The sequence below is a fragment of the Antechinus flavipes genome, chromosome 5 (genome assembly GCF_016432865.1).
Source record: "Antechinus flavipes isolate AdamAnt ecotype Samford, QLD, Australia chromosome 5, AdamAnt_v2, whole genome shotgun sequence".
Lineage (NCBI taxonomy): Eukaryota > Metazoa > Chordata > Mammalia > Dasyuromorphia > Dasyuridae > Antechinus > Antechinus flavipes.
The window spans coordinates 237,977,518-238,003,013 of NC_067402.1; the positions used below are offsets into that span (position 1 = coordinate 237,977,518).

The window sequence follows — 25,496 nt, forward strand, 5'->3', positions numbered from 1 at the left end:
TGTTTTCCCACCTACATTTATTTTTATGCATGTCATACCATTTGATTCACTTATCTATTTACCCAGCTGAAGAATTGAGGACTTTATGTGAATCACAGAGAACCTGCTTGTTATTAATTAGAAAACAATATAACACTATTATGACATTCCACTAGGAGGAATAGGGAATAGATGGCTGCCTTTTAGTATTCTGAGAGTAAGCCACAGTAAATAGGTATTTCAAACTTGTATGCCAGTGTAGATAATATTTTCTTGGCCAGAACTTTTGTTTTAATCCTTTTCTTATTCCAAACTCTTTCTTTAGAAAGTCTGGGAAGTGCAGTCTGGTTGTTTTATTTTTAAATACCTTAAGTCTGCATGCTTGCAATGTGTATAAAAGTTTTCCACTACAACTGGAAAATGAAAAGAATGCATGCTATGTTACAACCCAGGGAAGGAAAATCAGAAGATATTTATAATCTGAAGGCAGTTTGGTATAATGGAAGCAAGAGTGAACATGAATTAGTAGCTCTAAGTTCCAATCCTATCTCTTCTGTTTCATACTTTGAGTGAATTATAGGAAGTCACTTAATCTCCCTGGTTTTCATTTTTTTCTTATCTGTAAAAGGAGGGGTTGAGTTAGATGATTTCAAAGTTTCCTTTCAGCTCTAAACCTATAATTCTACTTTAGGTGTCAAGAACCCACAAGAACATGTAGGAGTTCTACTACTATCAGGAAACTAATGGATTAGTATCCAGAATATACTCGAAACTGCATGTCTAACTAAAGAATGCAGAGCAATAGAACATCTCACCTGCTGTTCCTTGCTTATCTCCTGTAAAAGCTCCATCCTGACTTCTTATTTGTCTCCTTAACTGATTGACAAAATTTTGCTAAAAGACATCCTATCTGCTTAAGACATTTTGGCTCCTCCTTGATTTGTGTCTAGCTCTCTCATGCACTAGGCTGACTGCTGATTGAAGTCCAAATTTTCAGAATTTAAAGCTCTCCAAACTTTTACAAATTACTGACTCTCTCAAAGTCTGATCCATTTCCCTTTTATATTGATGAAGTTTTCTGTGACTAAAAGAGAATCTCTTTGAATTCTTTCAAATTAGTTATGAAGACACATCAAAACTTGTACTAGTTGTTAATCGTTTGCCCTTATGATTCTAGCAAAACAATCAAGAAATCAATCTAATTAATTAACACCAATTTATTAACACCAATTACATGCCAAGTGGAGTAGCTAGATGTCATAGTGGATTGAGCTTTGGCCCTAATGTCAGGAAGACCTGAGTTTGAATCCAGTCCCAGACACTAAGAAGCTGTCTAATCCTGAGAAAGTAACTTGCTCTTACTTGCCTCATCTGTAAAATGAGTTGGAGAAGGAAATGGCAAACTGCTCCAGTATTTTTATTAAGAGAATCCCAAATAGGCATCATGAAAAAGTTTGACACAACTGAAATGACTGAACAATAACAACATGTGCCAGGCACTATGCTGGAGGATACAAAGGATGGCAAAACCAGTCCCTGTTTTTAAGGAACTTAGATTAGAATGGTTAAGTCAACATGAAGATAGGAATATATGGAGCAGATGGAAATGAAGTTTAGTGGGATAGTGTCCAACAGCTGGAGGTGTTAAGAAAGAACTTAGCATCTGAGCTGAGTCTTCAAGGAAGCCAGGGATTTTTAGAGGTGGAAGTGAGGACACAGAGCATTCTAGCAATGGGGACAGCCAGTCTATGTAGAGGCATAGAGGTGGTAAGAAGAAATTCCATTTGTGAGGAAGAACAAGGGCTTTTCCTTGACCAGTAGGACTGAATCATAGAGTAACTGGAGGGAAATCAAGTGTGAGAAGATTATGAAGGTAGAAGAGGGACAGGTTGTTACGATCCTTAAATGCCAAAGGACTTGATGTTTGATATTCGACAAAAAAGGGAACTGCTGGCTTTTATTATAATGGCCCCCATACTATCTGCAAGAGAGTTTCCCTTAATATCCTTGTTCAATCTTTGTTTTTAAGAGAAATTTTTTGAGAAAAAATTAGTGCAAACCTAGTTCTTTACTGATGAATCTCCTGCCTCCTTAATAGGTATTTAAATATCACCTAAACAGAAAGGTGTTAGTAAGCAGTTTCCATTTTTACAACCAGTAGTGATGGTGGTGGGTATAATAACTGTTAGGATTCTTACAAGGTACTATGAAGTGGAATTGATAGAGACAATAATTATCTAATTTAGCATGGTTCAATATGATTGATTTAATCCTACAAGGAGATGTTATGGCCCAGAACTTGAAACAAGATACTAAGTGGAATTGAGGAGACAATGGTTAAATCTAGTTTAGCATTGATTTAATCCTACACCAAATAATGGTTTCCTAGTGATATAATGATTGGTGTGTACTCAGTGTGGGGCATATAAGGAGGAGCTGTCAGGACCAGAAAGGGCAAGTGCACTAGAAGCTTTCTGAAGCTGAAACAGATTCCTTCCATCATCTACCTTTGTTGTGGCTGGAGGCTCAAGCACAAACCTTCGGATTTGGAGACATTTGGAGGAAGATAGAGGCAGAACCTGGAAGAGGCAAAGGACTAGCAGCAGGAGCTCTGGGAACCAAGGAGAGAGATAGGCCTCTATAAAAGCTAACTGGGCCCCAGGGAAAGAGACACGACTTTGAAGGAGATAATAAAGGATTTGGACTTTAATACTTTGGCTGCATTTGGGGAGATTACTGAACTGAAATGAAGGCTGCTCCCAGAAGCCCCCCAAGAAACCTGCTCACAGGAAATATAATATTTTAGAGAAGCATATTACATTTAATAACAATGTAAGAAAGGAAATGTATAAGAGAGAAATCTAGAAAGAAGAATGGAAACAATTTGATGACTGACAGAGTAACTAGATTGTATAATGGAAAGGCAATCATTTCCTGTATGATTTTGTTTGATTGTTTTGAATCCTTGAAAGTAAATTATTCACTTAGAAATAGGAATTCTATCAATGAATTTTCTTTATAACTGTCTGTCTTGCCTTTTAGGAATATAATAAATTTTCTAGGTCAGATAGGAGAAATTTATATAACACAACCATAATTTTTTAGAAGAATTGACTCCTGATGTCAACATTATAATTTCATAGGAAGTTTCAGGAAAACAAAGTTTTGTGTCATCAACAGAGGATAATTACTTAGTTACAATGACAAGATAAATTGAATTATAAACCTTGATATTGCAAGATTACACAAGTAGCAAATGAGTTTGCTTAATATTAATATTAATAATGGGTGGCTTAATATTCTTAGAGAAATTTTCTAGACTCTTGAGGATCTTAACACTATACCACACTTGATAGCATTTACCAATCTCTCTCAAGGCCAGGATGTTTCTGTTTATGGCAGGAGACATGGTAATGAGAATTAAATAGTAGGGGAGTATTGAGTTAGTAAGGCGTTTCTTCACTCATGTTTCATTCATAAGGCATTCATTCATTCATTCATTCTTAATTTAATATAAGGTAGTAGGCCAGAAACTACAATGAAATATGAAGATAAAATAAGACATCATTTTTACTATCTTAAAACACTTACATTAATTTTAATTATGAAATAGATCTTTAACACTATGATATTTGAAACTTATAGAGATTGCAGGAGTAAAAATAGTGGATCACTAGAAGTTGTGTGATATAATGATAAGGACTAACTTGATAAATCAAGAAGACCTGGGTTCCACTTCTGTCTCTGACACAACACATACTAGTTGTGCAATCATGAAAAGGCCACTTAATGCCTCAAACAATTCTCTAAGATGCTAAATTAAAGATGAATTGTTGATCTACAGTGCTTCAATGATATGTACACAGTACATATCAATGAAATCACAGATCTAGGACTCCCTCCCATCTTCAAGAAGCTATTTTGTAATGCTTCAAGATCTCTAAAGCATTTTGTATATATTAGATGGTTTGATTATTAAACCAAAGTAGTAGGATGTGCAAAAATGGTTCTAGCAGCCCTTTTGGTAGTAGCAAGGAACTGGAAACTGAGTGGATGCCCATCAGTTAGAGAACGGCTGAATAAGTTATGGCATATGATTGTTATATAATATTATTGTCCTATAGGAAACAATTACCAGGATGATTTCAGAAAAACCTGGAGAGACTTACATGAACAAATGCCAAATGAAGAGAGAAGAACTACAAGAACATTACACACAGCAACAAGATTTACAATGATCAATTCTAATGGATGTAGCTCTTTTCAACAATGAAGTGGTAAATTCCAATAAACTTGTGATGGAGAGAGCCATCTGTAAGCAGTGGGGACTGAATGTGGATTACAATACAGTATTTTCACCTTTTTTGTTGTTTGCTCGCTTTTTGTTTTCTTTCTTATATTTTTTTCCTTTTTGATCTGATTTTTTTTGTGCAGCATGATAATTGTGGAAATATGTATAGAAGAATTGAATATGCTTAACATATATTGGATTGCTTGCTATCTAAGGGAGGGTATGGAGAAAAAGAAGGGAGAAAAATGTGGAAAATAGAATTTTTCAGGGGTGAATGTTGAAAACTACACGTATATTTTGAAAATAAAAAGCAAAAAGAAGTAGGTATTATTGTTATCCACGTTATATAGATCAATAAACTGATACCCCCAGAAGGTAAATAGCTTATTCACCATCACAAAATTAATAAATATAAATTAATGAATGGATAGATAGATAGACAGAAAGATAGATAGATAGAAACCTAGAAAGAAACGAAATATCTGAGACAGAATTCAAACCCAGATCAATATTCAGCACTTAAAGCCTTAAACCACATTATTTTCTTTCCTAATGCCTTTTCTTTTAGGCAAACAGATAATATATTAATTGGGACATCAAAAGACTAGAATGTTCCTTAAAGATTATTTGTTATAACACTTTCATTTTACAAAATAGAAAACTGATATTTATAGAGGTTAAGTGGCTAAGAAAGGACTAGAACCCAGATCTGGACTCTAATAATGGTGCCAGAAAAAATTCTCTCTTCTCTATCAGGCAGATGAGTAAAGAGAAGTTTAAAGCCTTCAAGTGACAAAATGGCAGAATAGATTCTAAATAAAAGAGTAAATTAAACAGCAAGAATTTAACATTAACCATGTAATCCTCAACAAGTCATTTAATCTCTATATTATTTTTCCCATCTGTAAAATGGGGATAATAAAAGCACCCACCTCCCAGAGTTATTGCAAGGATGAAATTAAATATTTATCAAGTGCTTTGTAAACTTTAAAGTGCTACAAAATGCTAGCTATTATTATGATTTTTGTTGTCTTTCAGTTGTATTTGGCTCTTTCTGATGTCATTTGGGATTTTCTTGACAAAGCTATCAGAGTGATTCATTCACATTTCCTTCTCTAGTAGATCCATTTTGACAGGAATCATTGGTTGCTCAGGGTCTCCAGCTAGTAACTGTCTGAGGCTGGGTTTGAATTTAAGTTTTCCTGATTTCAGACTCAATGCTCCATCCACTCAGTTATTACACTGAGTGTAAAGGAAAAAAAATTCTTTCTTCATATATCCTTTGATGAATTCATATTCATCCTTATTTTGCAATGGAATATGTTTCCTTCTATTTTTGAACATGAGATCTGCCTTGTGGAGAATGTTTTCTCCCTCTTCACTATGATAGCTTTTCACATATTTGAGGAAAGTAACCATGCCGTGATTCTCTATTCCTCTGAGCCTTTATTATATTGATAGAAGGCTAATTATTTCTCTTACTTTTATTTTTTTTATTTTTTATTTTATTTTATTTTTTTATTTTTTTTTAAATTTTATTTTATTTAATAATAACTTTATATTGACAGAATCTATGCCAGGGTAATGTTTTTACAACATTATCCCTTGCATTCGCTTATGTTTCGATTTTTCCCCTCCCTCCCTCCACCCCCTCCCCAAGATGGCAAGCAGTCCTATATATGTTAGATATATTGCAGTATATCCTAGATACAATGCATATTTGCAGAACCAAACAGTTCTCCTGTTGCACAGGGAGAATTGGATTCAGAAGACAAAAATAACTTGGGAAGAAAATCAAAAATGCAAATAGTTCACTTTCGTTTCCCAGTGTTCCTTTTTTGGGTATAGCTGTTTCTGTCTATCATTTATCCATTGAAACTCAGGTCTTTTTGTCAAAGAAATCCACTTCCATCAGAATACATCCTCATACAATATCGTTGCCGAAGTGTATAATGATCTCCTGGTTCTGCTCATTTCACTTAGCATCAGTTTATGTAAGTCTCTCCAAACCTCTCTGTAGTCATCCTGCTGGTCATTCCTTACAGAGCAATAATATTCCATAACATTCATATACCACAATTTATCTAGCCATTCTCCAATTGATGGGCATCCATTCATTTTCCAGTTTCTAGCCACTACAAACAGGGCTGCTACAAACATTTTGGCACATACAGGTCCCTTTCCCTTTTTTAGTATCTCTTTGGGGTATAAGCCCAATAGAAACACTGCTGGATCAAAAGGTATGCACAGATTGATAACTTTTTGGGCATAATTCCAGATTGCTCTCCAGAATGGTTGGGTTCATTCACAACTCCACCAACAATGCATCAGTGTCCCAGTTTTCCCGCATCCCGTCCAACATTCATCATTATTTTTTCCTGTCATCTTAGCTAATCTGACAGGTGTGTAGTGGTATCTCAGAGTTGTCTTAATTTGCATTTCTCTGATCAATAGTGATTAGGAACACTCTTTCATATGAGTGGTAATAGTTTCAATTTCATCATCTGAAAATTGTCTGTTCATATCCTTTGACCATTTATCAATTGGAGAATGGCTTGGTTTCTTATAAATTAGGGTCAGTTCTCTATATATTTTGGAAATGAGGCCTTTATCAGAACCTTTAACTGTAAAGATGTTTTCCCAGTTTGTTGCTTCCCTTCTAATCTTGTTTGCATTCGTTTTGTTTCTACAAAGGCTTTTTAATTTAATATAATCAAAATTTTCTATTTTGTGAACAGTAATGGTCTCTGGTTCATCTTTGGTCACAAATTTCTTTCTCCTCCACAAGTCTGAGAGATAAACTATCCTATGTTCCTCTAATTTATTTATAATCTCGTTCTTTATGCCTAAATCATGCACCCATTTTGATCTTATCTTGGTATATGGTGTTAAGTGTGGGTTCTTGTCTAATTTCTGCCATACTAATTTCCAGTTATCCCAGCAGTTTTTATCAAATAATCTATTCTTATCCCAGAAGTTAGGATCTTTGGGTTTGTCAAACACTAGATTACTATAGTTGACTATTCTGTCTTGTGAACCTAACCTTTTCCACTGATCCACTAATCTATTTCTTAGCCAATACCAAATGGTTTTGGTGACTGCTGCTTTATAATATAATTTTAGATCAGGTACAGCTAGACCACCTTCATTTGATTTTTTTTTCATTAATTCCCTTGAGATTCTCGACTTTTTATTGTTCCATATGAATTTTGTTGTTATTTTTTCTAGATCATTAAAATATTTTCTTGGAAGTCTGATTGGTATAGCACTAAATAAATAGATTAGTTTAGGGAGTATTGTCATCTTTATTATATTCACTCAGCCTATCCAAGAGCACTTAATATTTTTCCAATTATTTAAGTCTGACTTTATTTGTGTGGAAACTTTTTTGTAATTTTGCTCAAAAAATTCCTGACTTTCCTTTGGAAGGTAGATTCCCAAATATTTTATGCTATCAACAGTTATTTTGAATGGAATTTCTCTTTGTATCTCTTGCTCTTGGATTTTGTTGGTGGTGTATAAAAATGCTGAGGATTTATGGGGATTTATTTTGTATCCTGATACTTTGCTAAAATTATGAATTATTTCTAATAGCTTTTTAGTAGAATCTCTGGGGTTCTATAGGTATACCATCATATCATCTGCAAAGAGTGATAGTTTGGTTTCCTCATTGCCTTCTCTAATTCCTTTAATCTCTTTCTCAACTCTTATTGCAGAGGCTAGTGTTTCTAATACAATATTGAATAATAATGGTGATAGTGGGCAACTTTGCTTCACTCCAGATCTTACTGGAAAAGGTTCCAGTTTTTCCCCATTGCATATGATGCTTACTGAAGGTTTTAAATATATGCTCCTGACTATTTTAAGGAAAAGTCCTTTTATTCCTATCCTCTCAAGTGTTTTTATTAGGAATGGATGTTGGATTTTATCAAATGCTTTTTCTGCATCTATTGAGATGATCATATGGTTTTTGTTTGTTTGGTTATTGATATAGTCAATTATGCTAATAGTTTTCCTAATATTGAACCAGCCCCGCATTCCTGGTATAAATCCTACTTGGTCATAGAGTATTATCCTGGGGATAATGTTCTGTAATCTTTTTGCTAATATTTTATTTAAGATTTTAGCATCAATATTCATTAGGGAGATTGGTCTATAATTTTCTTTCTCTGTTTTCAGCCCACCTGGTTTAAGTATCAGTACCATGTCTGTGTCATAAAAGGAGTTTGGTAGGACTCCTTCAATCCCTATTTTTTCAAATAGTTTATTTAGCATTGGAGTTAAATGATCTTTAAATGTTTGATAGAATTCACATGTAAATCCATCTGGTCCTGGGGATGTTTTTCTTAGGGAGTTGATTGATAGCTTGTTCTATTTCTTTTTCTGAGATGGGAGTGTTTAGGATATTTACTTCTTCCTCTGTTAGTTTAGGCAAGCTATATTTTTGGAGGTATTCTTCTATTTCATTTAAGTTGTCGAATTTATTGGCATAAAGTTGGGCAAAATAACTCCTAATTATTGCTCTAATTTCCTCTTTGTTAGTGGCGAGTTCTCCCTTTTCATTTTTAAGACTAACAATTTGATTTTCCTCTTTCCTTTTTTTAAATCAGATTTACTAAGGATTTGTCTATTTTGTTGGTTTTTTCATAGAACCAACTCTTAGTTTTATTAATTAATTCAATAGTTTTTTTACTTTCAATTTTATTGACCTCTCCTTTTATTTTTAGAATTTCAAGTTTAGTGTTTGACTGGGGGTTTTTAATTTATTCCTTTTCTAGCATTTTTAGTTGCAAGTCCAATTCATTGACCTTCTCTTTCTCTATTTTATACAAATAGGCCTCTAGAGATATGAGATTTCCCCTTATTACCACTTTGGATGCATCCCATACATTTTGGTATGATGTCTCATTATTATCATTTTCTTGGGTGAAGTTATTAATTATGTCTATGATTTGCTGTTTCACCCAATCATTCTTTAGTATGAGATTATTTAGTTTCCAATTATTTTTTGGTCTACTTTCCCCTGGCTTTTTGTTGAATGTAATTTTCAATGCATCGTGGTCTGAAAAGGATGCATTTACTATTTTTGCCTTACTGCATTTGAGTTTGAGGTTTTATGTCCTAATATATGGTCAATTTTTGTATAAGTTCCATGAACTGCTGAAAAGAAGGTGTAGTCCTTTCTGTCCCCATTACATTTTCTCCAGAGATCTATTATATCTAATTTTTCTAGTGTTCTATTTATCTCTTTGACTTCTTTCTTATTTATTTTGTGGTTTATCTAATTCTGAGAGTGCAAGGTTGAGATCTCCCACTATTATAGTTTTGCTGTCTATTTCTTCTTGCAGCTCTCTTAATTTCTCTTTTAAGAATTTAGATGCTACACCACTTGGTGCATATATGTTTAATATAGATACTGCTTCATTATCTATGCTACCCTTTAGCAAGATATAGTGCCCTTCCTTATCTCTTTTGATTAGATCAATTTTTGCTTTAGCTTGATCTGAGATCAGGATGGCTACCCCTGCTTTTTTGACTTCACCTGAAGCATAGTAGCTTTTGCTCCAACCTTTTACCTTTATCCTGCATGTATTTCCCCGCTTCAGGTGTGTTTCCTGTAAACAACATACTGTAGGATTCTGGCTTTTAATCCATTCTGCTAACTGCTTCCTCTTTATGGAGGAGTTTACTCCATTCACATTTATGGTTAAAATGACCAATTCTGTATTACTTGCCATCTTGTTAACCCCGGTTTATGCTTTTCTCCCTTCTTTCCCCTTACCCCCCTTCCCAGTATTAAGCTTGTGAGCACCACTTGCTTCTCACAGCCCTCCCTTTTTAGTGTCCCTCCCCCCCCCTTAGAATTCCTCCCCCTATCTTACCCCTTTCCCTCCCAGTTACCGTATTCCCTTCCACTTAGCTTATTCCTTCCCTTTTCACTTTTCCCTTCTCACTTTTCAATGAGGTGGGAGAAGTTTCACCATAGATTGAATATGTCTAAAATTTTTCTCTTAAAGCCAATTCTGAAAGCAGTAAAATACTCACTATATTCACCCCCCTCCATTCTTTCTCTCAGATATAATAGGTTTTTTTTTTGCCTCTTCATGAGATGTAGTACCCCGACTTTCCCCTTTTTCTGGTTTAATGTCCTTTCCACATCTAGTTTCTAGAACAAGGTATCCATGTATTCTTTATACATCTTTATAGCCAAAATATAGTTCCCAAGATTAATTTTTACCTTTTTAGATTTCTCTTGAGTTCTGTACTTGTAGATCAAACTTTTTGTTAAGTTCTGGCTTTTTCATCAAAAATAGGTGAAATTCGCTTACTTCGTTGAATGTCCATCTTCTTCCCTGGAAAAAGATGCTCATTCTAGCTGGGTAAGTTATTTTTGGTTGCATACCAAGTTCCTTAGCCTTTCGGAATATCATATTCCAGGCCCTTCGATCCTTTAATGTGGATGCTGCTAGATCCTGGGTGATTCTTATTGTGGCTCCTTGATACTTGAATTGGGTTTTTCTAGCTGCTTGCAGTATTTTTTCCTTCGTCTGAGGGTTCTGGCATTTGGCCACTATATTTCTTGGTGTTTTGATTTTGGGATCCCTTTCAGTAGGGGATCGATGAATTCTTTCAAAGTCTATTTTACCCTCTGTTTCTATGACTTCTGGGCAGTTCTCTTTGATAATTTCCTGGAAAATAGTGTCCAGGCTCTTTTTTTCATCATACTTTTCTGGGAGTCCGATGATTCTCAGGTTGTCTCTCCTAGATCTGTTTTCTAGGTTTGTTGTCTTCCCCAGAAGGTATTTCACATTCTTTTCCATTGTTTGATTTTTTTGGATTTGCTTGACTGATTCTTCTTGTCTCCTCAAGTCATTCAATTCCATTTATTCGACCCTGATTTTCAGTGAAGTATTTTCTTCACTCACTTTTTAAAAATCTTTTTCTAATTGTCCAATTGAGTTCTTTTATTCTATGGAATTTTTTTCCAATTCGCCAATTTTGTTTTTTAGAGAGCTATTTTCTGTTTCCAGTTCACTAATCCTATTTTTCAAGGATTTGATTTCTTTATCCACTCTCTCTTTAACTGAGTGGGATGACTTCTCCAGACTTTTTTGCCAAACCTCCCTCTCCTTTTCACATTTTTCTTCTAGCTCTCTTGTAAGAGCCTTTTTAATTTCCTCCATGAGATTCATCTGTGTTGAGGAACAGATGATCTCCTCCTTTGGGTTTTCACCTGGAGACAGTCTGTTTAGAGTCTGCTCTTTATCTGTATAGAAGCTGTCAAGGGTTAAAGTCTTCTTCAGTTTCTTGCTCATTCTGTCTAATAATCAAAGATAAACTAGCAAAGAAACAGAAGAAAAAACTCTTGAATGGAGGCTGCTTTCTTTGGGGGCGGGGCTGGGTGATGTTACCGAGCTTCCTCTACAGACTGTGGGGGCAGCAGTGAGGCACTAGCAGGACTGTGCTGCACCTGCGCTCTGAGATCCCAGAGCATGCTGAGACACTGTGGGAGAGGATGGCCAGTTCCTGAGAGACTCCAGCTCTTTGGGGTTGTATTCTTCACCCCCGGTGTTTTTAGCTTCTCTGCTGGGCTGCTGACTTGCTGCTGGAGCAAAGTATCCAATCCTGTAGCATAGCTCTCCCCACAGAGACTGCTGCAATCACACCCCACCCCCTTTCTGCTTTTCTCGGCTCTGAGCCGCCTTCTGTGCTCTCGCTGCGGCTGCTGCCCACAGCCTGCTTCCGAACTTAAAAACGTCCCCGCCCTCTTGCAAAAACAGACCTTTCCTGATGAGTCTCAAGGATAGCTTTTCTTGGTAACTAATTGTAGGTTTTTTTTTTTCAGTCAAGCATTAATTCAGAGGCATGAAATGAAATGGATAGTGAGAGAAAAACGCGGAGGTTACACAGCTGTGTGCCTCCTCTCTGCAATCTTGGCGGGAAGTCTTCTTTTACTTTTACAAAGTGCTTACTACTTAATGGTAATATTTGTAGGCTAAAATAAGATTCTATAGAATCAAATTTATCTGTTCTTCTGAAGGTCCTAAGCCACATTTTTTGGCTATATGCTTGCACATTATGTAATTTGACAGTGTTTAAATAAGTGCTATTTATACACTAGGGATTAGAGGAGATACAAATGAGGCTTAGTTTCTGTATTGATAAACTGCTTTATGAATTATGTACTTGATCTGAAAACCGAAAGCAAAGAGAACAATGTTGGGAAAAATGGAAATCTGGAGAAAATAAGCTAGAAAAATTGTATATTCATTGAGTTAAAATGGACCTCGGAGATCACCTTGTGAAATTTCTGAAGTGAAATCCCTGGTGAGGGATCCCCAGCAAATGATCCTCTAGATTCTTTCTGAACCCTTACAGTAATGGGAAATTTACTACTTCCTGCAGTAGCTTATCTAATTGTGGTGTTTTTCTTTTCTTTTCTTTTTCTTTTTGTGTATTTTTTATTATTTCTTTTTTTTTAAATTTTATAATAACTTTTTATTGACAGAACCCCTGCCAGGGTAATTTTTTACATTATCCCTTGCACTCACTTCTGTTCCGATTTTTCCCCTCCCTCCATCCACCCCCTCCCCTAGATGGCAAGCAGTCCTATGTATATGTTAAATATGTTGCAGTATATCCTAGATACAATATATGTATGCAGAACGGAACAGTTCTCTTGTTGCACAGGGAGAATTGGATTCAGAAGGTAAAAATAACCCGGGAAGAAAAACAAAAATGGAAATAGTTTACATTCATTTCCCAGTGTTCTTTCTTTGGGTGTAGCCTCTTCTGTCCATCATTGATCAATTGAAACTGAATTAGGTCTCTTTGTCAAAGAAATCCACTTCCATCAGAATACATCCTCATACAGTATCATTGTGGAAGTGTATAATGATCTCCTATTGTGCTCATTTCACTCAGCATCAGTTCATGCAAGTCTCTCCAAGCCTCTTTGTATTCATCCTGCTTGTCATTTCTTACAAAACAATAATATTCCATAACATTCATATACCACAATTTACCCAACCATTCTCCAATTGATGGGCATCCATTCATTTTCCAGTTTCTAGCCACTACAAATAGGGCTGCCACAAACATTTTGGCACATACAGATCCCTTTCCCTTCTTTAGTATCTCTTTGGCGTATAAGCTGCTGGATCAAAGGGTATGCACAGTTTGATAAATTTTGGGGCATAATTCCAGATTACTCTCCAGAATGGTTGGATTCATTCACAACTCCACCAACAATGCATCAGTGTCCCAGTTTTCCCACATCCCCTCCAACATTCATCATTATTTTTTCCTGCCATCTTAGCCAATCTAACAGGGGTATAGTGATATCTCAGAGTTGTCTTAATTTGCATTTCTCTGATCAATAGTGATTAGGAACACTCTTTCATATGAGTGATAATAGTTTCAATTTCATCATCTGAAAATTGTCTGTTCATATCCTTTGACCATTTATCAATTGGAGAATGGCTTGATTTCTTATAAATTTGAGTCAGTTCTCTATATATTTTGGAAATGAGGCCTTTATCAGAACCTTTAACTGTGAAGATGTTTTCCCAGTTTGTTGCTTCCCTTCTAATCTTGTTTGCATTAGTTTTGTTTGTACAAAGACTTTTTAATTTGATATAATCAAAATTTTCTATTTTGTGATCAGTAATGGTTTCTAGTTTGTCTTTGGTCATAAATTTCTTCTTCCTCCACAAATCTGAGAGATAAACTATTCTATGTTCCTCTAATTTATTTATAATCTCGCTCTTTGTACCTAACTCATGGACCCATTTTGATCTTATCTTGGTATATGGTGTTAAGTGTGGGTCCATGCCTAATTTCTGCCATACTAATTTCCAGTTATCCCAAAAGTTTTTGTCAAATAATGAATTCTTATCCCAAAAGTTAGGATCTTTGGGTTTGTCAAACACTGGATTGCTAGAGTTGACTATTCTGTCTTGTGAACCTAATCTATTCCACTGATCCACTAATTTATTTCTTAGCCAATACCAAATGGTTTTGGTGACTGCTGCTTTATAAGATAGTTTTAGATCAGGTACAGCTAGGCCACCTTCATTTGATTTTTTTTTCATTAATTCCCGCTCTTTTGTTCTTCCATATGAATTTTGTTGTTATTTGTTCTAGATCCTTAAAATATTTTCTTGGAAGTTTGATTGGTATAGCACTAAATAAATAGATTAGTTTAGGGAGTATTGTCATCTTTATTATATTCGCTCGGCCTATCCAAGAGCACTTAATATTTTTCCAATTATTTAAGTATGACTTTATTTGTGTGGAAAGTTTTTTGCAATTTTGCTCATATAATACCTGACCTTCCTTTGGTAGATAGATTCCCAAATATTTTATGCTGTCAACAGTTATTTTGAATGGAATTTCTCTTTGTATCTCTTGCTGTTGGATTTTGTTGGTGATGTATAAAAATGCTGAAGATTTATGGGGATTTATTTTGTATCCTGCTACTTTGCTAAAGTTATGAAATATTTCTAATAGCTTTTTAGTAGAATCTCTGGGGTTCTCTAGGTATACCATCATATCATCTGCAATTGGTTTCCTCATTGCCTACTCTAATTCCTTTAATCTCTTTCTTGACTCTTATTGCAGAGGCTAGTGTTTCTAATACAATATTGAATAATAATGGTGATAGTGGGCAACCTTGCTTCACTCCAGATCATACTGGGAAAGGTTCCAGTTTTTCCCCATTGCATATAATGCTTACTGAAGGTTTTAAATATATGGTCCTGATTATTTTAAGGAAAAGCCCATTTGTTCAATTCTTATTTTCAATGAAGTATTTTCTTCACTTACTTTTTTCATATCTTTTTCTAATTGTCAATTGAGTTATTTTGTTCTATGGAATTTTTTTCCATTTCGCCAATTTTGTTTTTTAGAGAGCTGTTTTCTGTTTCCAGTTCACTAATCCTATTTTTCAAGGATTTTATTTCTTTATCCACTCTCTCTTTAAGTGAGTGGGATGACTTCTCCAGCCTCTCTTGCCAAGCCTCCCTCTCCTTTTCCCATTTTTCTTCTAGCTCTCTTGTGAGAGCCTTTTAAATTTCTTCTATGAGATTCATCTGTGCTGAGGAACAGATGATCTCCTCCTTTGGGGATTCACCTAGAGACAGTCTGTTTTTTAGTTTCCTCAGGGTTTAGAATCTGCTCTCTACCTATATAGAAGCTGTCAGTGGTTAAGGTCCTTTTCAACTTTTTGCTCATTTTGTCAAAGAAGAATCAAAGACAAACTAGCAAAGAAAAAAAGAAAAAAATCCAAATGGAATCTGCTTTTTTGGGGGGAGGGGCTGGGTGGTGTTACCAAGCTTCCTCTACAGACTTGGGGGGCAGCAGCGAGGCACTCGCCAGACTGCACTGCGCCTGGGCTCTGAGACTCCCAGTGTGCTGAGACACTGTGGGGGAGGGGTGGCCAGGTCCCGAGAGACTCCAGCTGTTTGGGGTTGTATTCTTCACCCACGGTGTTTACAGCTTCTCTGCTTGTCTGCTGGCTTGCTGCCAGAGCAAAGTATCCAATCCTGTAGCAAAGCTCTCCCCACAACAGCAGCTGAGATCACACCTCACCCCCCTCTAGTCTGCTTGGCTGTGGGCTGCCTGCCGGGCTCTCGCTGCTTCTGCCTGCCCTCAGCCTGGGCCCAATCTAAAACCATCCCTGCCCTAAAGCAAAAACAGACCTTTCCTGGCAAATTTCAAGGATGTCTTCTCTTGGTAACTATTTGTGGGTTTGTTTTTTTTTTTCAGTCAAGCATTAATTCAGAGGCTTGTAATGAAATGGATTCTGAGAGAAAACTTGGAGCTTACACAGCTGTGTGCCTCCTTTCAACCATCTTGGCCAGAAGTCCCTCTTCTTTTCTTTTTCTAAAATATATGATGGTTCTCTTGGAGCAGGTTTCTTGGGGAGGTTCTCTGGCTTGAGTTCAGAGTAATAATCACTTCAAATGCAGCCAGCTCATAAAATCCAAATGTTTATTTTCTCCTTCCAAGTCTCCTCTCTTTCCTTGGGCCTGGTTAGCTTTCTTAGAGGCCTCTCTCCCTCCTTGGTTCCAAGAGCTCTTGCAGCTTGTCTTTTAGCTCTTCCAGCTTCTGCCTCCAGTTCAACTCCAACTCGTGGCTTCTCAATCTCCAACTGACGCTCCCCTCTCAATCTTTTCAACTGAACTCTCCTGAGTGAGCTCAGCTGTTTTTATGCTCTTTTAGAGGTGTAAACTTAAAGGTTGACTTCTCCTCCAATAGTGGGATTATGGGAGATGTGAATTCACAAAGTTACAAAGTTAACTTTGTGTATCTCCCATACTTGTGAACTCCAATGTGTGAGCCAATGTGTGAACTCTCAAAGGTGTTAAGCATTGTTTCTATCAATACTAGTGACCTAAGACCTTGTAAGGATTTGCTTTAATGTGTGAACCAATAAGCATTGTATCAATTCCATTGAGTGAACACTAGTATTCTAACATCTAATCTTTTAATAATTCTAATTATTTAGCAGTTCAATTTATCAGCCAACATTTATTATATAACAGATACATTGCTAAATGCTATAAGAATACAAAGAAGGGTAAAAGACAGTTCCTGCCCACCTGAAGCAGGAGGAGACAATCTGTATATCTGTACATTTAAATTATATATATATATATATATATATTGTGTGTGTGTGTGTGTATGTGTATGTGTGTGTGTGTAAAGGGGAATTCTTTCTTTATATACTCTTTGATGAATTCATCCTTATTTTGCATTGGAATATGTTTTATACTCCTCTAGCTCAAATGGTCCACCACTAAGACCTAGATCAGTCTAGCCTGGGGCAACATTAGCCTCAATGGTCACTGCTTTCTTATAACAGTTCCAGCTAGTGTTGTGGAAATAGAATGGAGGGTTAGCTACACAATTCTCCAGCTTGTGGCCCACAATAGCAGCAAATCTCCAAGGTATTCAATCACCACAAGATTAACAATCAGATGTCAAATTTTGGTAGTGGTAAACAGGTTGGAACCAGAATAACACTTGGAACCTACTTCATTGGAGAAACTGGACAATGTGATCATTGGAATTCACTATGAGGTTTCAAATCATGGTACATCTTTATAAATAATTTGTGAGGACCAGATAAGCCAATAAGAATAAAAATATCAACATTCTCAAAGATCTCATTGTTTATTCACACTCTAATGAAAACAGAAATGGAATCCAGTAACACTTTACTTCTTATATTATGTGTGATATCTGAAAGACCTTCGCTTGATCATATGTAGCAGACCAGTATCCATGATGTTTGCTAAGTTGAGCTACTTTGACAGTTTGGCAGAATCACAATCTAAAATTACCTTAATGAGCTCAGTCTAAAAGACCTACTTTTCCGGTAATAAGAACTATTGTTTCTGAATGTCTTCCTATGATACGAACATTTCTAGATTAAATTAATAGACTAATTAATCAATCAGGTCCAATTCATCAACACCTGTGTGGTCAGACTTGAAAGTAAGTTTAGAAACACTTTCTTACCTCTCCTGAAGTCCTATAGATTTCATTTTGAAAGGCGATGGACTAGCAGAAATAGCAGGTTTGACCTCAGGAGTGCATTGGCCTTGAGGATCCACTATGACATTCACCACTTTAGGGGTGTGTTCAGGTTGGACCATGCTGGTGACTGTTTTTGTGTCAGATTGGGTGGCCTGTAATGGGATGGAAGACAGGTGGATCTCTTGGTTTTTCTCCTTGTCTTGTCTCAGAGAAAGCTGAAATTTTTCTTTTAATCTGTAAAGAACCTTTAAAGAGAGAAAAAGAATAGAAATAGAAAAAGAAAATAGAATAGCGGCTGTTATTCCACTGGTTAAAAAAAAGTCATAGGAATACAAAAGAAAGTCTTCATCATTTCCTTGTCTTAAAGAAAAGGTTTTTGCATTGTTTTTTCTATTCCTGGTATAAATTTTTCTCAAAATTATGTTTGTAATATTATTTACTGTGCAAATAACATGTTAATTAAATATATGCAAAAATTTATTTTTTAAAGGATTTCAAGAAGTAAATTGGATTTATTTTTATTTGTTATTTTTATATCAGTATACTTAACTGTTTTTTAAATAATAAAAGAAAAAAAGGAAGAAAATTCCCACAAAATATATGGAGGACAAATATCTCATATGAAAGTAGCATAATGTAATGGAACAATACCAGACTTTAGGTAGAGAGGACTTAGTTTTAAAATATTTGGTGTGTTTCTTTATTTTCCGAGTGACATGGGGCTTGTCACTTTCCTTTTCTTTTAGTTTCTTCATCTAACAGTAAGAGGCTTAGACTGGATGATTTCCAAGAAGTTTTCTAAAATTATGGTCCTATGCATATATTAAAAATAGTAAAAGAGTAAAATTCTTTAAAATATTTTTTAAAGATTTTTTTTGTAACTGTGATTTCACTGGTCTAGAAAATTAGAAGAATGAAAATTCATTCTACCATCATAGACCAACAGCAACTCTGTATCTTACTTTATTCCCTTGTATCATCTACATCCTTGCCTGAAGCCCTTTGCATCTTCTTTGGCAGGTAGAATAATTCTTTGCATAATATTGACTAATTGGGGCAGCTATATCCACTGGATAGAGCACAAGCTCTGGAGTCCTGGAGTCTGGCTTCAGAAACCTGACACATAATAGCTGTGTGACCCTTGGCAAGTCACTTAACCCTAATTTCCTCACCAAAAAAATTGACTAATTAATGAATTGGAATTGATGAAAGCATCAAGGAATAAATTAATGATGACTGAACAAACTTTGGTTGGATTATCTAGTTATAAAAAAAAAGAATGAAAAAGCAGACATCTCTAAAGGATATTTTGGCTATAGCCATAGTTTCCTGGTCAAATATTTAAGACTAGAAAATAGAGGGAATAACTTTCCCAAGATGCTAGAAAAATCTTCAAATACTTAGTATTTTTGTTTTTAAACTACAGAATTAAAAAAACTAAAGATCTTCCAGCCAAGATGGCAGAGAGGAGGTACATAGCTGCGTAAGCTCCGGGTTTTCTCTCAGAATTCATTTCATGACAAGCCTCTGAATTAATGCTTGACTGAAAAACAAAAAACAAAAAACAAAAAAAAACGACAAATAGTTACCAAAAAGACATCCTTGAAATTCACCAGGAAAGGTCGGTTTTTGCTTGAGGACGGGGAAGGTTTTAGATTGGGCACAGGCTGAGGGCAGGCAATGGCAGGGAGAGCACAGCACACAGCTCACAGCCAAGCAGACCAGAGAGGGAGTGGGATGTGATCTCAGCTGTCATTATGGGGAGAGCTTTGCTACAGAATTGGATACTTTGCCCTGTCAGCAAGCCAGCAGACAAGCAGAGAAGCTGTAAACACTGTGGGTGAAGAATACAACCCCAAACAGCTGGAGTCTCTTGAGACCTGGCCACCCCGCCCCCACAGTGTCTCAGCACACTGGGAGTCTCAGAGTGCAGTCCTGCTAGTGCCTCGCTACTGCCCCCCTCCCCACGCAGTGTGTAGAGGAAGCTCAGTAACACCACTCAGCCCAAAAAAGAAAGCAGATTCCTTTTGTTTTTGATTTTTTTTTCTTTTTTTCCTTGCTAGTTTGTCTTTGATTCTGCTCTGACAAAATGAGCAAAAAATTGAAACAGATCTTAACCATTGACAGCTTCTATACAGATAGAGAGTAGACTCTAAACCCTGAGGAGACTAAAAACAGACTGTCTCCAGGTGAATTCCCAAAGGAGGAGATCATCTGTTCCTCAGCACAGATGAATCTCATAGAAGAAATTAAAAAGGCTCTCACAAGAGAGCTAGAAGAAAAATGGGAAAAGGAGAGGGAGGCTTGTCAAGAGAGTCTGGAGAAGTTATCCCACTCATTTAAAGAGAGAGTGGATAAAGAAATCAAATAGTTGAAAAATAGAATTAGTGAACTGAAAACAGAAAATAGCTCTCTAAAAAATAAAATTAGCGAAATGGAAAAAAAATCCACAGAACAAAACAACTCACTTAAAAAACCCAATTGGACAATTAGAAAAAGATATTAAAAAAGTGAGTGAAGAAAATACTTCATTGAAAATCAGAATCGAACAAATGGAATTGAACGACTCAAGGAGACAACAAGAATCAGTCAAGCAAAACCAAAAAAAAATCAAATATTGAGGAAAAAATGTAAAATACCTTCTTGGGAAAACAACAGACCTGGAAAATAGATCTAGGAGAGACAAGTTGAGAATTATTGGACTCACAGAAAAATATGATGAAAAAAAGAGCCTGGACACTATTTTCCAGGAAATTATCAAAGAGAACTGCCCAGAAGTCATAGAAATAGAGGGTAAAATAGACATTGAAAGAATTCATCGATCACCTATTGAAAGAGATCCTAAAATCAAAACACCAAGAAATATAGTGGCCAGAATTATCAGAAAAAGGAAAAAATACTGCAAGTGGCTAGAAAAACCCAATTTAATATCAAGGAGCCACAATAAGGATTACCCAGGATCTAGCAGCGTCCACATTAAAAGATCGAAGGGCCTGGAATATGATATTCCAAAAGGCTAAGGAACTCGGTATGCAACCAAAAATAACTTACCCAGCCAGAATGAGCATCTTTTTCCAGGGAAGAAGATGGGCATTCATCGAAATAAGCGAATTTCACCTATTTTTGATGAAAAAACCAGATCTTAACAAAAAGTTTGATCTGCAAATATAGAACTCAAGAGAAATCTAAAAAGGTAAAAAGAAATCTTGGGAACTATATTTCTGCTACAAAGATGTATAAAGAATACATGCATACCTTGTTCTAGAAACTAGAGGTGGAAAGGACATTGTACCAGAAAAAGGGTGAAGTGGGGGTACTACATCTCAGGAAGAGGCAAAGGAAACCTGTTATATCCGAGAGAAAGAATGGAGGGGGGGGGTGAATATAGTGGGTATCTGCCATCAGAATTGGCTCTAAGAGAAAAAATTTAGACATATTCAATTTATGGTGAAACTTCTCCCACCTCATTGAAAAGTGGAAAGGGAAAAGTGAAAAGGGAAGGAATAAGCTAAGCAGAAGGGAATATGGAAACTGTGAGGAAAAGGAGTAAGATAGGGGGAGGAACTCTAAGGTAGGGGAAAGGATACTAAAAAGGGAGGGCTGTGAGAAGCAAATGGTGCTCACAAGTTTAATACTGGGGAGGGGGATAAAAGAGAGAGAAGGAAAAAAAGCAGAAACGGGGGTTAGCAAGATGGCAAGTAATACAGAATTGGTAATTTTAACCATAAATGTGAACAGGGTAAACTCCCCCATATAGAGGAAGCAGTTAGCAGAATGGATTAAAAGCCAGAATTCTACAATATGTTGTTTACAGAAAACACAGTTGAAGCAGGGAGATACATACAGAGTAAAGGTAAAAGGTTGGAGCAGCATCTACTATGCTTCAGGTGAAGTCAAAAAAGCAGGGGTAGCCATCCTGATCTCAGATCAAGCAAAAGCAAAAATTAATCTAATTAAAAGAGATAAGGAAGGGCACTATATCTTGCTAAAAGGTAGCATAGATAATGAAGCAATATCAATATTAAACATATATGCACCAAGTGGTATAGCATCTAAATTCTTAAAAGAGAAATTAAGAGAGCTGCAAGAAGAAATAGACAGCAAAACTATAATAGTGGGAGATCTCAACCTTGCACTCTCAGAATTAGATAAACCACAAAATAAATAAGAAAGAAGTCAAAGAGGTAAATAGAATACTAGAAAAGTTAGATATGATAGATCTCAGGAGAAAACGAAATGGAGACAGAAAGGAGTACACTTTCTTTTCAACAGTTCATGGAATCTATACAAAAACTGACCATGTATTAGGACATAAAAACCTCAAACTCAAATGCAGTAAGGCAGTAAGTGCATCCTTTTCAGATCACGATGCAATGAAAATTACATTCAACAAAAAGCCAGGGGAATGTAGACCAAAAAATAATTGGAAACTAAATAATCTCATACTAAAGAATGATTGGGTGAAACAGCAAATCATAGACATAATTAATAACTTCACCCAAGAAAACGACAATAATGAGACACCATACCAAAATGTATGGGATGCAGCCAAAGTGGTAATAAGGGGAAATCTCATATCTCTAGAGGCCTATTTGTATAAAATAGAGAAAGAGAAGGTCAATGAATTGGACTTGCAACTAAAAATGCTAGAAAAGGAATAAATTAAAAACCCCCAATCAAACACTAAACTTGAAATTCTAAAAATAAAAGGAGAGGTCAATAAAATTGAAAGTAAAAAAACTATTGAATTAATTAATAAAACTAAGAGTTGGTTCTATGAAAAAACCAACAAAATAGACAAACCCTTAGTAAATCTGATTTTAAAAAGGAAAGAGGAAAATCAAATTATTAGTCTTAAAAATGAAAAGAGAGAACTCGCCACTAATGAAGAGGAAATTAGAGCAATAATTAGGAGTTACTTTGCCCAACTTTATGCCAATAAATTCGACAACTTAAATCAAATGGAAGAATACTTTCAAAAATATAGTTTGCTCAGATTAACAGAGGAAGAAGTAAATATACTAAACAGTCCCATTTTAGAAAAAGAAATAGAACAAGCTATTAACCAATCCCCTAAGAAAAATCCCCAGGACTAGATGGATTTACATGTGAATTCTACCAAACATTTAAAGAACAATTAACTCCAATGCTATATAATATATTTGAAAAAATAGGGATTGAAGGAGTCCTACCAAACTCCTTTTACAACACAGACATAGTACTGATACCTAAACCAGGTAGGCTGAAAACAGAGAAAGAAAATTATAGACCAATCTCCTTAATGAATATTGATGCAAAAATCTCAAATAAAATATTAACAAAAAGATTACAGAAAACCATCTCCAGGATAATACACTATGACCAAGTAGGATTTATATCAGGAGTGCAGGGCTGGTTCAATATTAGGAAAACTATTAGCATAATTGAATATATCAATAACCAAACTAACAAAAACCATACAGTCATCTCAATAGATGCAGAAAAAGCATTTGATAAAATCCAACATCCATTCCTAATAAAAACACTTAAGAGAATAGGCATAAATGGACTTTTCCTTAAAATTGTCAGGAGCATATATTTAAAATGATATGTAAGCATCATATGCAATGGAAAAAAACTGAAACCTTTCCCAGTAAGATCTGGAGTGAAGCAAGGTTGCCCACTATCACCATCATTATTCAATATTGTATTAGAAACACTAGCCTCGGCAATGAGTCGAGAAAGAGATTAAAGGAATTAGAGTAAGCAATGAGGAAACCAAACTATCACTCTTTGCAGATGATATGATGGTATACTTAGAGAACCTCAGAGATTCTACTAAAAAGCTATTAGAAATAATTTACAACTTTAGCAAAGTAGCTAAAAAAATTTAGCAAAGATTACTAAATAAATCCCTATAAATCTTCAGCATTTTTATACATCACCAACAAAATCCAACAGCAAGAGAAACAAAGAGAAATTCCTTTCAACATAACTGTCGACAGCATAAAATATTTGGGGATCTATCTACCAAAGGAAAGTCAGGCATTATATGAGCAAAATTGCAAAAAACTTTCCACAAAAATAAAGTCAAATTTAAATAATTGGAAAAATATTAAGTGCTCTTGGATAGGCTGAGCGAATATAATAAAGATGACAATATTCCCTAAACTAATCTATTTATTTAGTACTATACCAATCAGACTTCCAAGAAAATATTTTAAGGATAACAACAAATTCATATGGAAGAACAAAAGATCGAGAATCTCAAGGGAATTAATGAAAAAAAAAATCAAATGAAGATGGCCTAGCTAACCTGATCTAAAACTATATTATAAAGCAGTAGTCACCAAAACCATTTGGTATTGGCTAAGAAATAGATTAGTTGATCGGTGGAATAGGTTAGGTTCACAAGACAAAATAGTCAACTCTAGCAATCTAGTGTTTGACAAACCCAAAGATCCTAACTTTTGGGATAAGAATTCATTATTTGACAAAAACTGCTGGGATAACTGGAAATTAGTATGGCAGAAATTAGGCATGGACCTACACTTAACACCATATACCAAGATAAGATCAAAATGGGTGCATGATTTAGGCATAAAGAATGAGATTATAAATAAATTAGAGGAACATAGGATAGTTTATCTCTCAGATTTGTGGAGGAGAAAAAAATTTGTGACCAGAGATGAACTAGAGACCATTACTGATCACAAAATAGAAAATTTTGATTATATCAAATTAAAAAGCCTTTGTACAAACAAAACTAATGCAAACAAGATAAGAAGGGAAGCAACAACTGGGAAAACATCTTCATAGTTAAAGGTTCTGATAAAGGCTTCATTTCCAAAATATGTAGAGAATTAACTCTAATTTATAAGAAATCAAGCCATTCTCCAATTGATAAATGGTCAAAGGATATGAACAGACAATTTTTAGATGATGAAATTGAAACTATTTCCACTCATATGAAAGAGTGTTCCTAATCACTATTGATCAGAGAAATGCAAATTAAGACAACTCTGAGATACCACTACACACCTGTCAGATTGGCTAAGATGGCAGGAAAAAATAATGATGAATGTTAGAAGGGATGCAGGAAAACTGGGACACTGATGCATTGTTGGTGGAGTTGTGAATGAATCCAACCATTCTGGAGAGCAATCTGGAATTATGCCCCAAAATTTATCAAATTGTGCATACCCTTTGACCCAGCAGTGCTACTACTGGGCTTATACCCCAAAGAGATACTGAAGAAGGGAAAGGGATCTGTATGTGCCAAAATGTTTGTGGCAGTCCTGTTTGTAGTGGCTAGAAAGTGGAAAATGAATGGATGCCCATCAATTGCTTGAGTAAATTGTGGTATATGAATGTTTTGGAATATTATTGTTCTGTAAGAAATGACCAGCAGGATGAATACAGAGAGCCTTGGAGAGACTTACATGAACTGATGCTAAGTGAAATGAGCAGAACCAGGAGATCATTATACACTTCAACAACGATACTGTATGAGGATGTATTCTGATGGAAGCGGATTTCTTCGACAAATAGAAGATCTAACTCAGTTTCAGTTGATCAATGATGGACAGAAGCAGCTACACCCAAAGAAAGAACACTGGGAAATGAATGTAAACTGTTTGCATTTTTGTTTTTCTTCCCAGGTTATTTCTACCTTCTGAATCCAATTTTCCCTGTGCAACAA

The 25,496-nt window shown here is 35.5% G+C and overlaps 1 protein-coding gene across 4 annotated transcripts in view; it reads right to left on the minus strand.

Moving 5' to 3' along the window:
* The window catches only part of PTPRR (protein tyrosine phosphatase receptor type R), a 394,529-nt gene that overhangs the window by 161,923 nt on the left and 207,110 nt on the right, over positions 1–25,496 (minus strand). For 2 of the 4 annotated variants that reach the window (XM_052000767.1, XM_052000765.1), the window contains exons 6-7: positions 20,867–20,932; positions 17,798–18,060 (exon numbers count right to left, since the gene is read on the minus strand). In XM_052000767.1, coding sequence (XP_051856727.1) covers positions 17,798–18,060; positions 20,867–20,932 — 329 coding nt within the window. The remainder of the gene's footprint in view (positions 1–17,797; positions 18,061–20,866; positions 20,933–25,496) is intronic. The other 2 variants (XM_052000768.1, XM_052000766.1) reach the window with 1 other exon arrangement.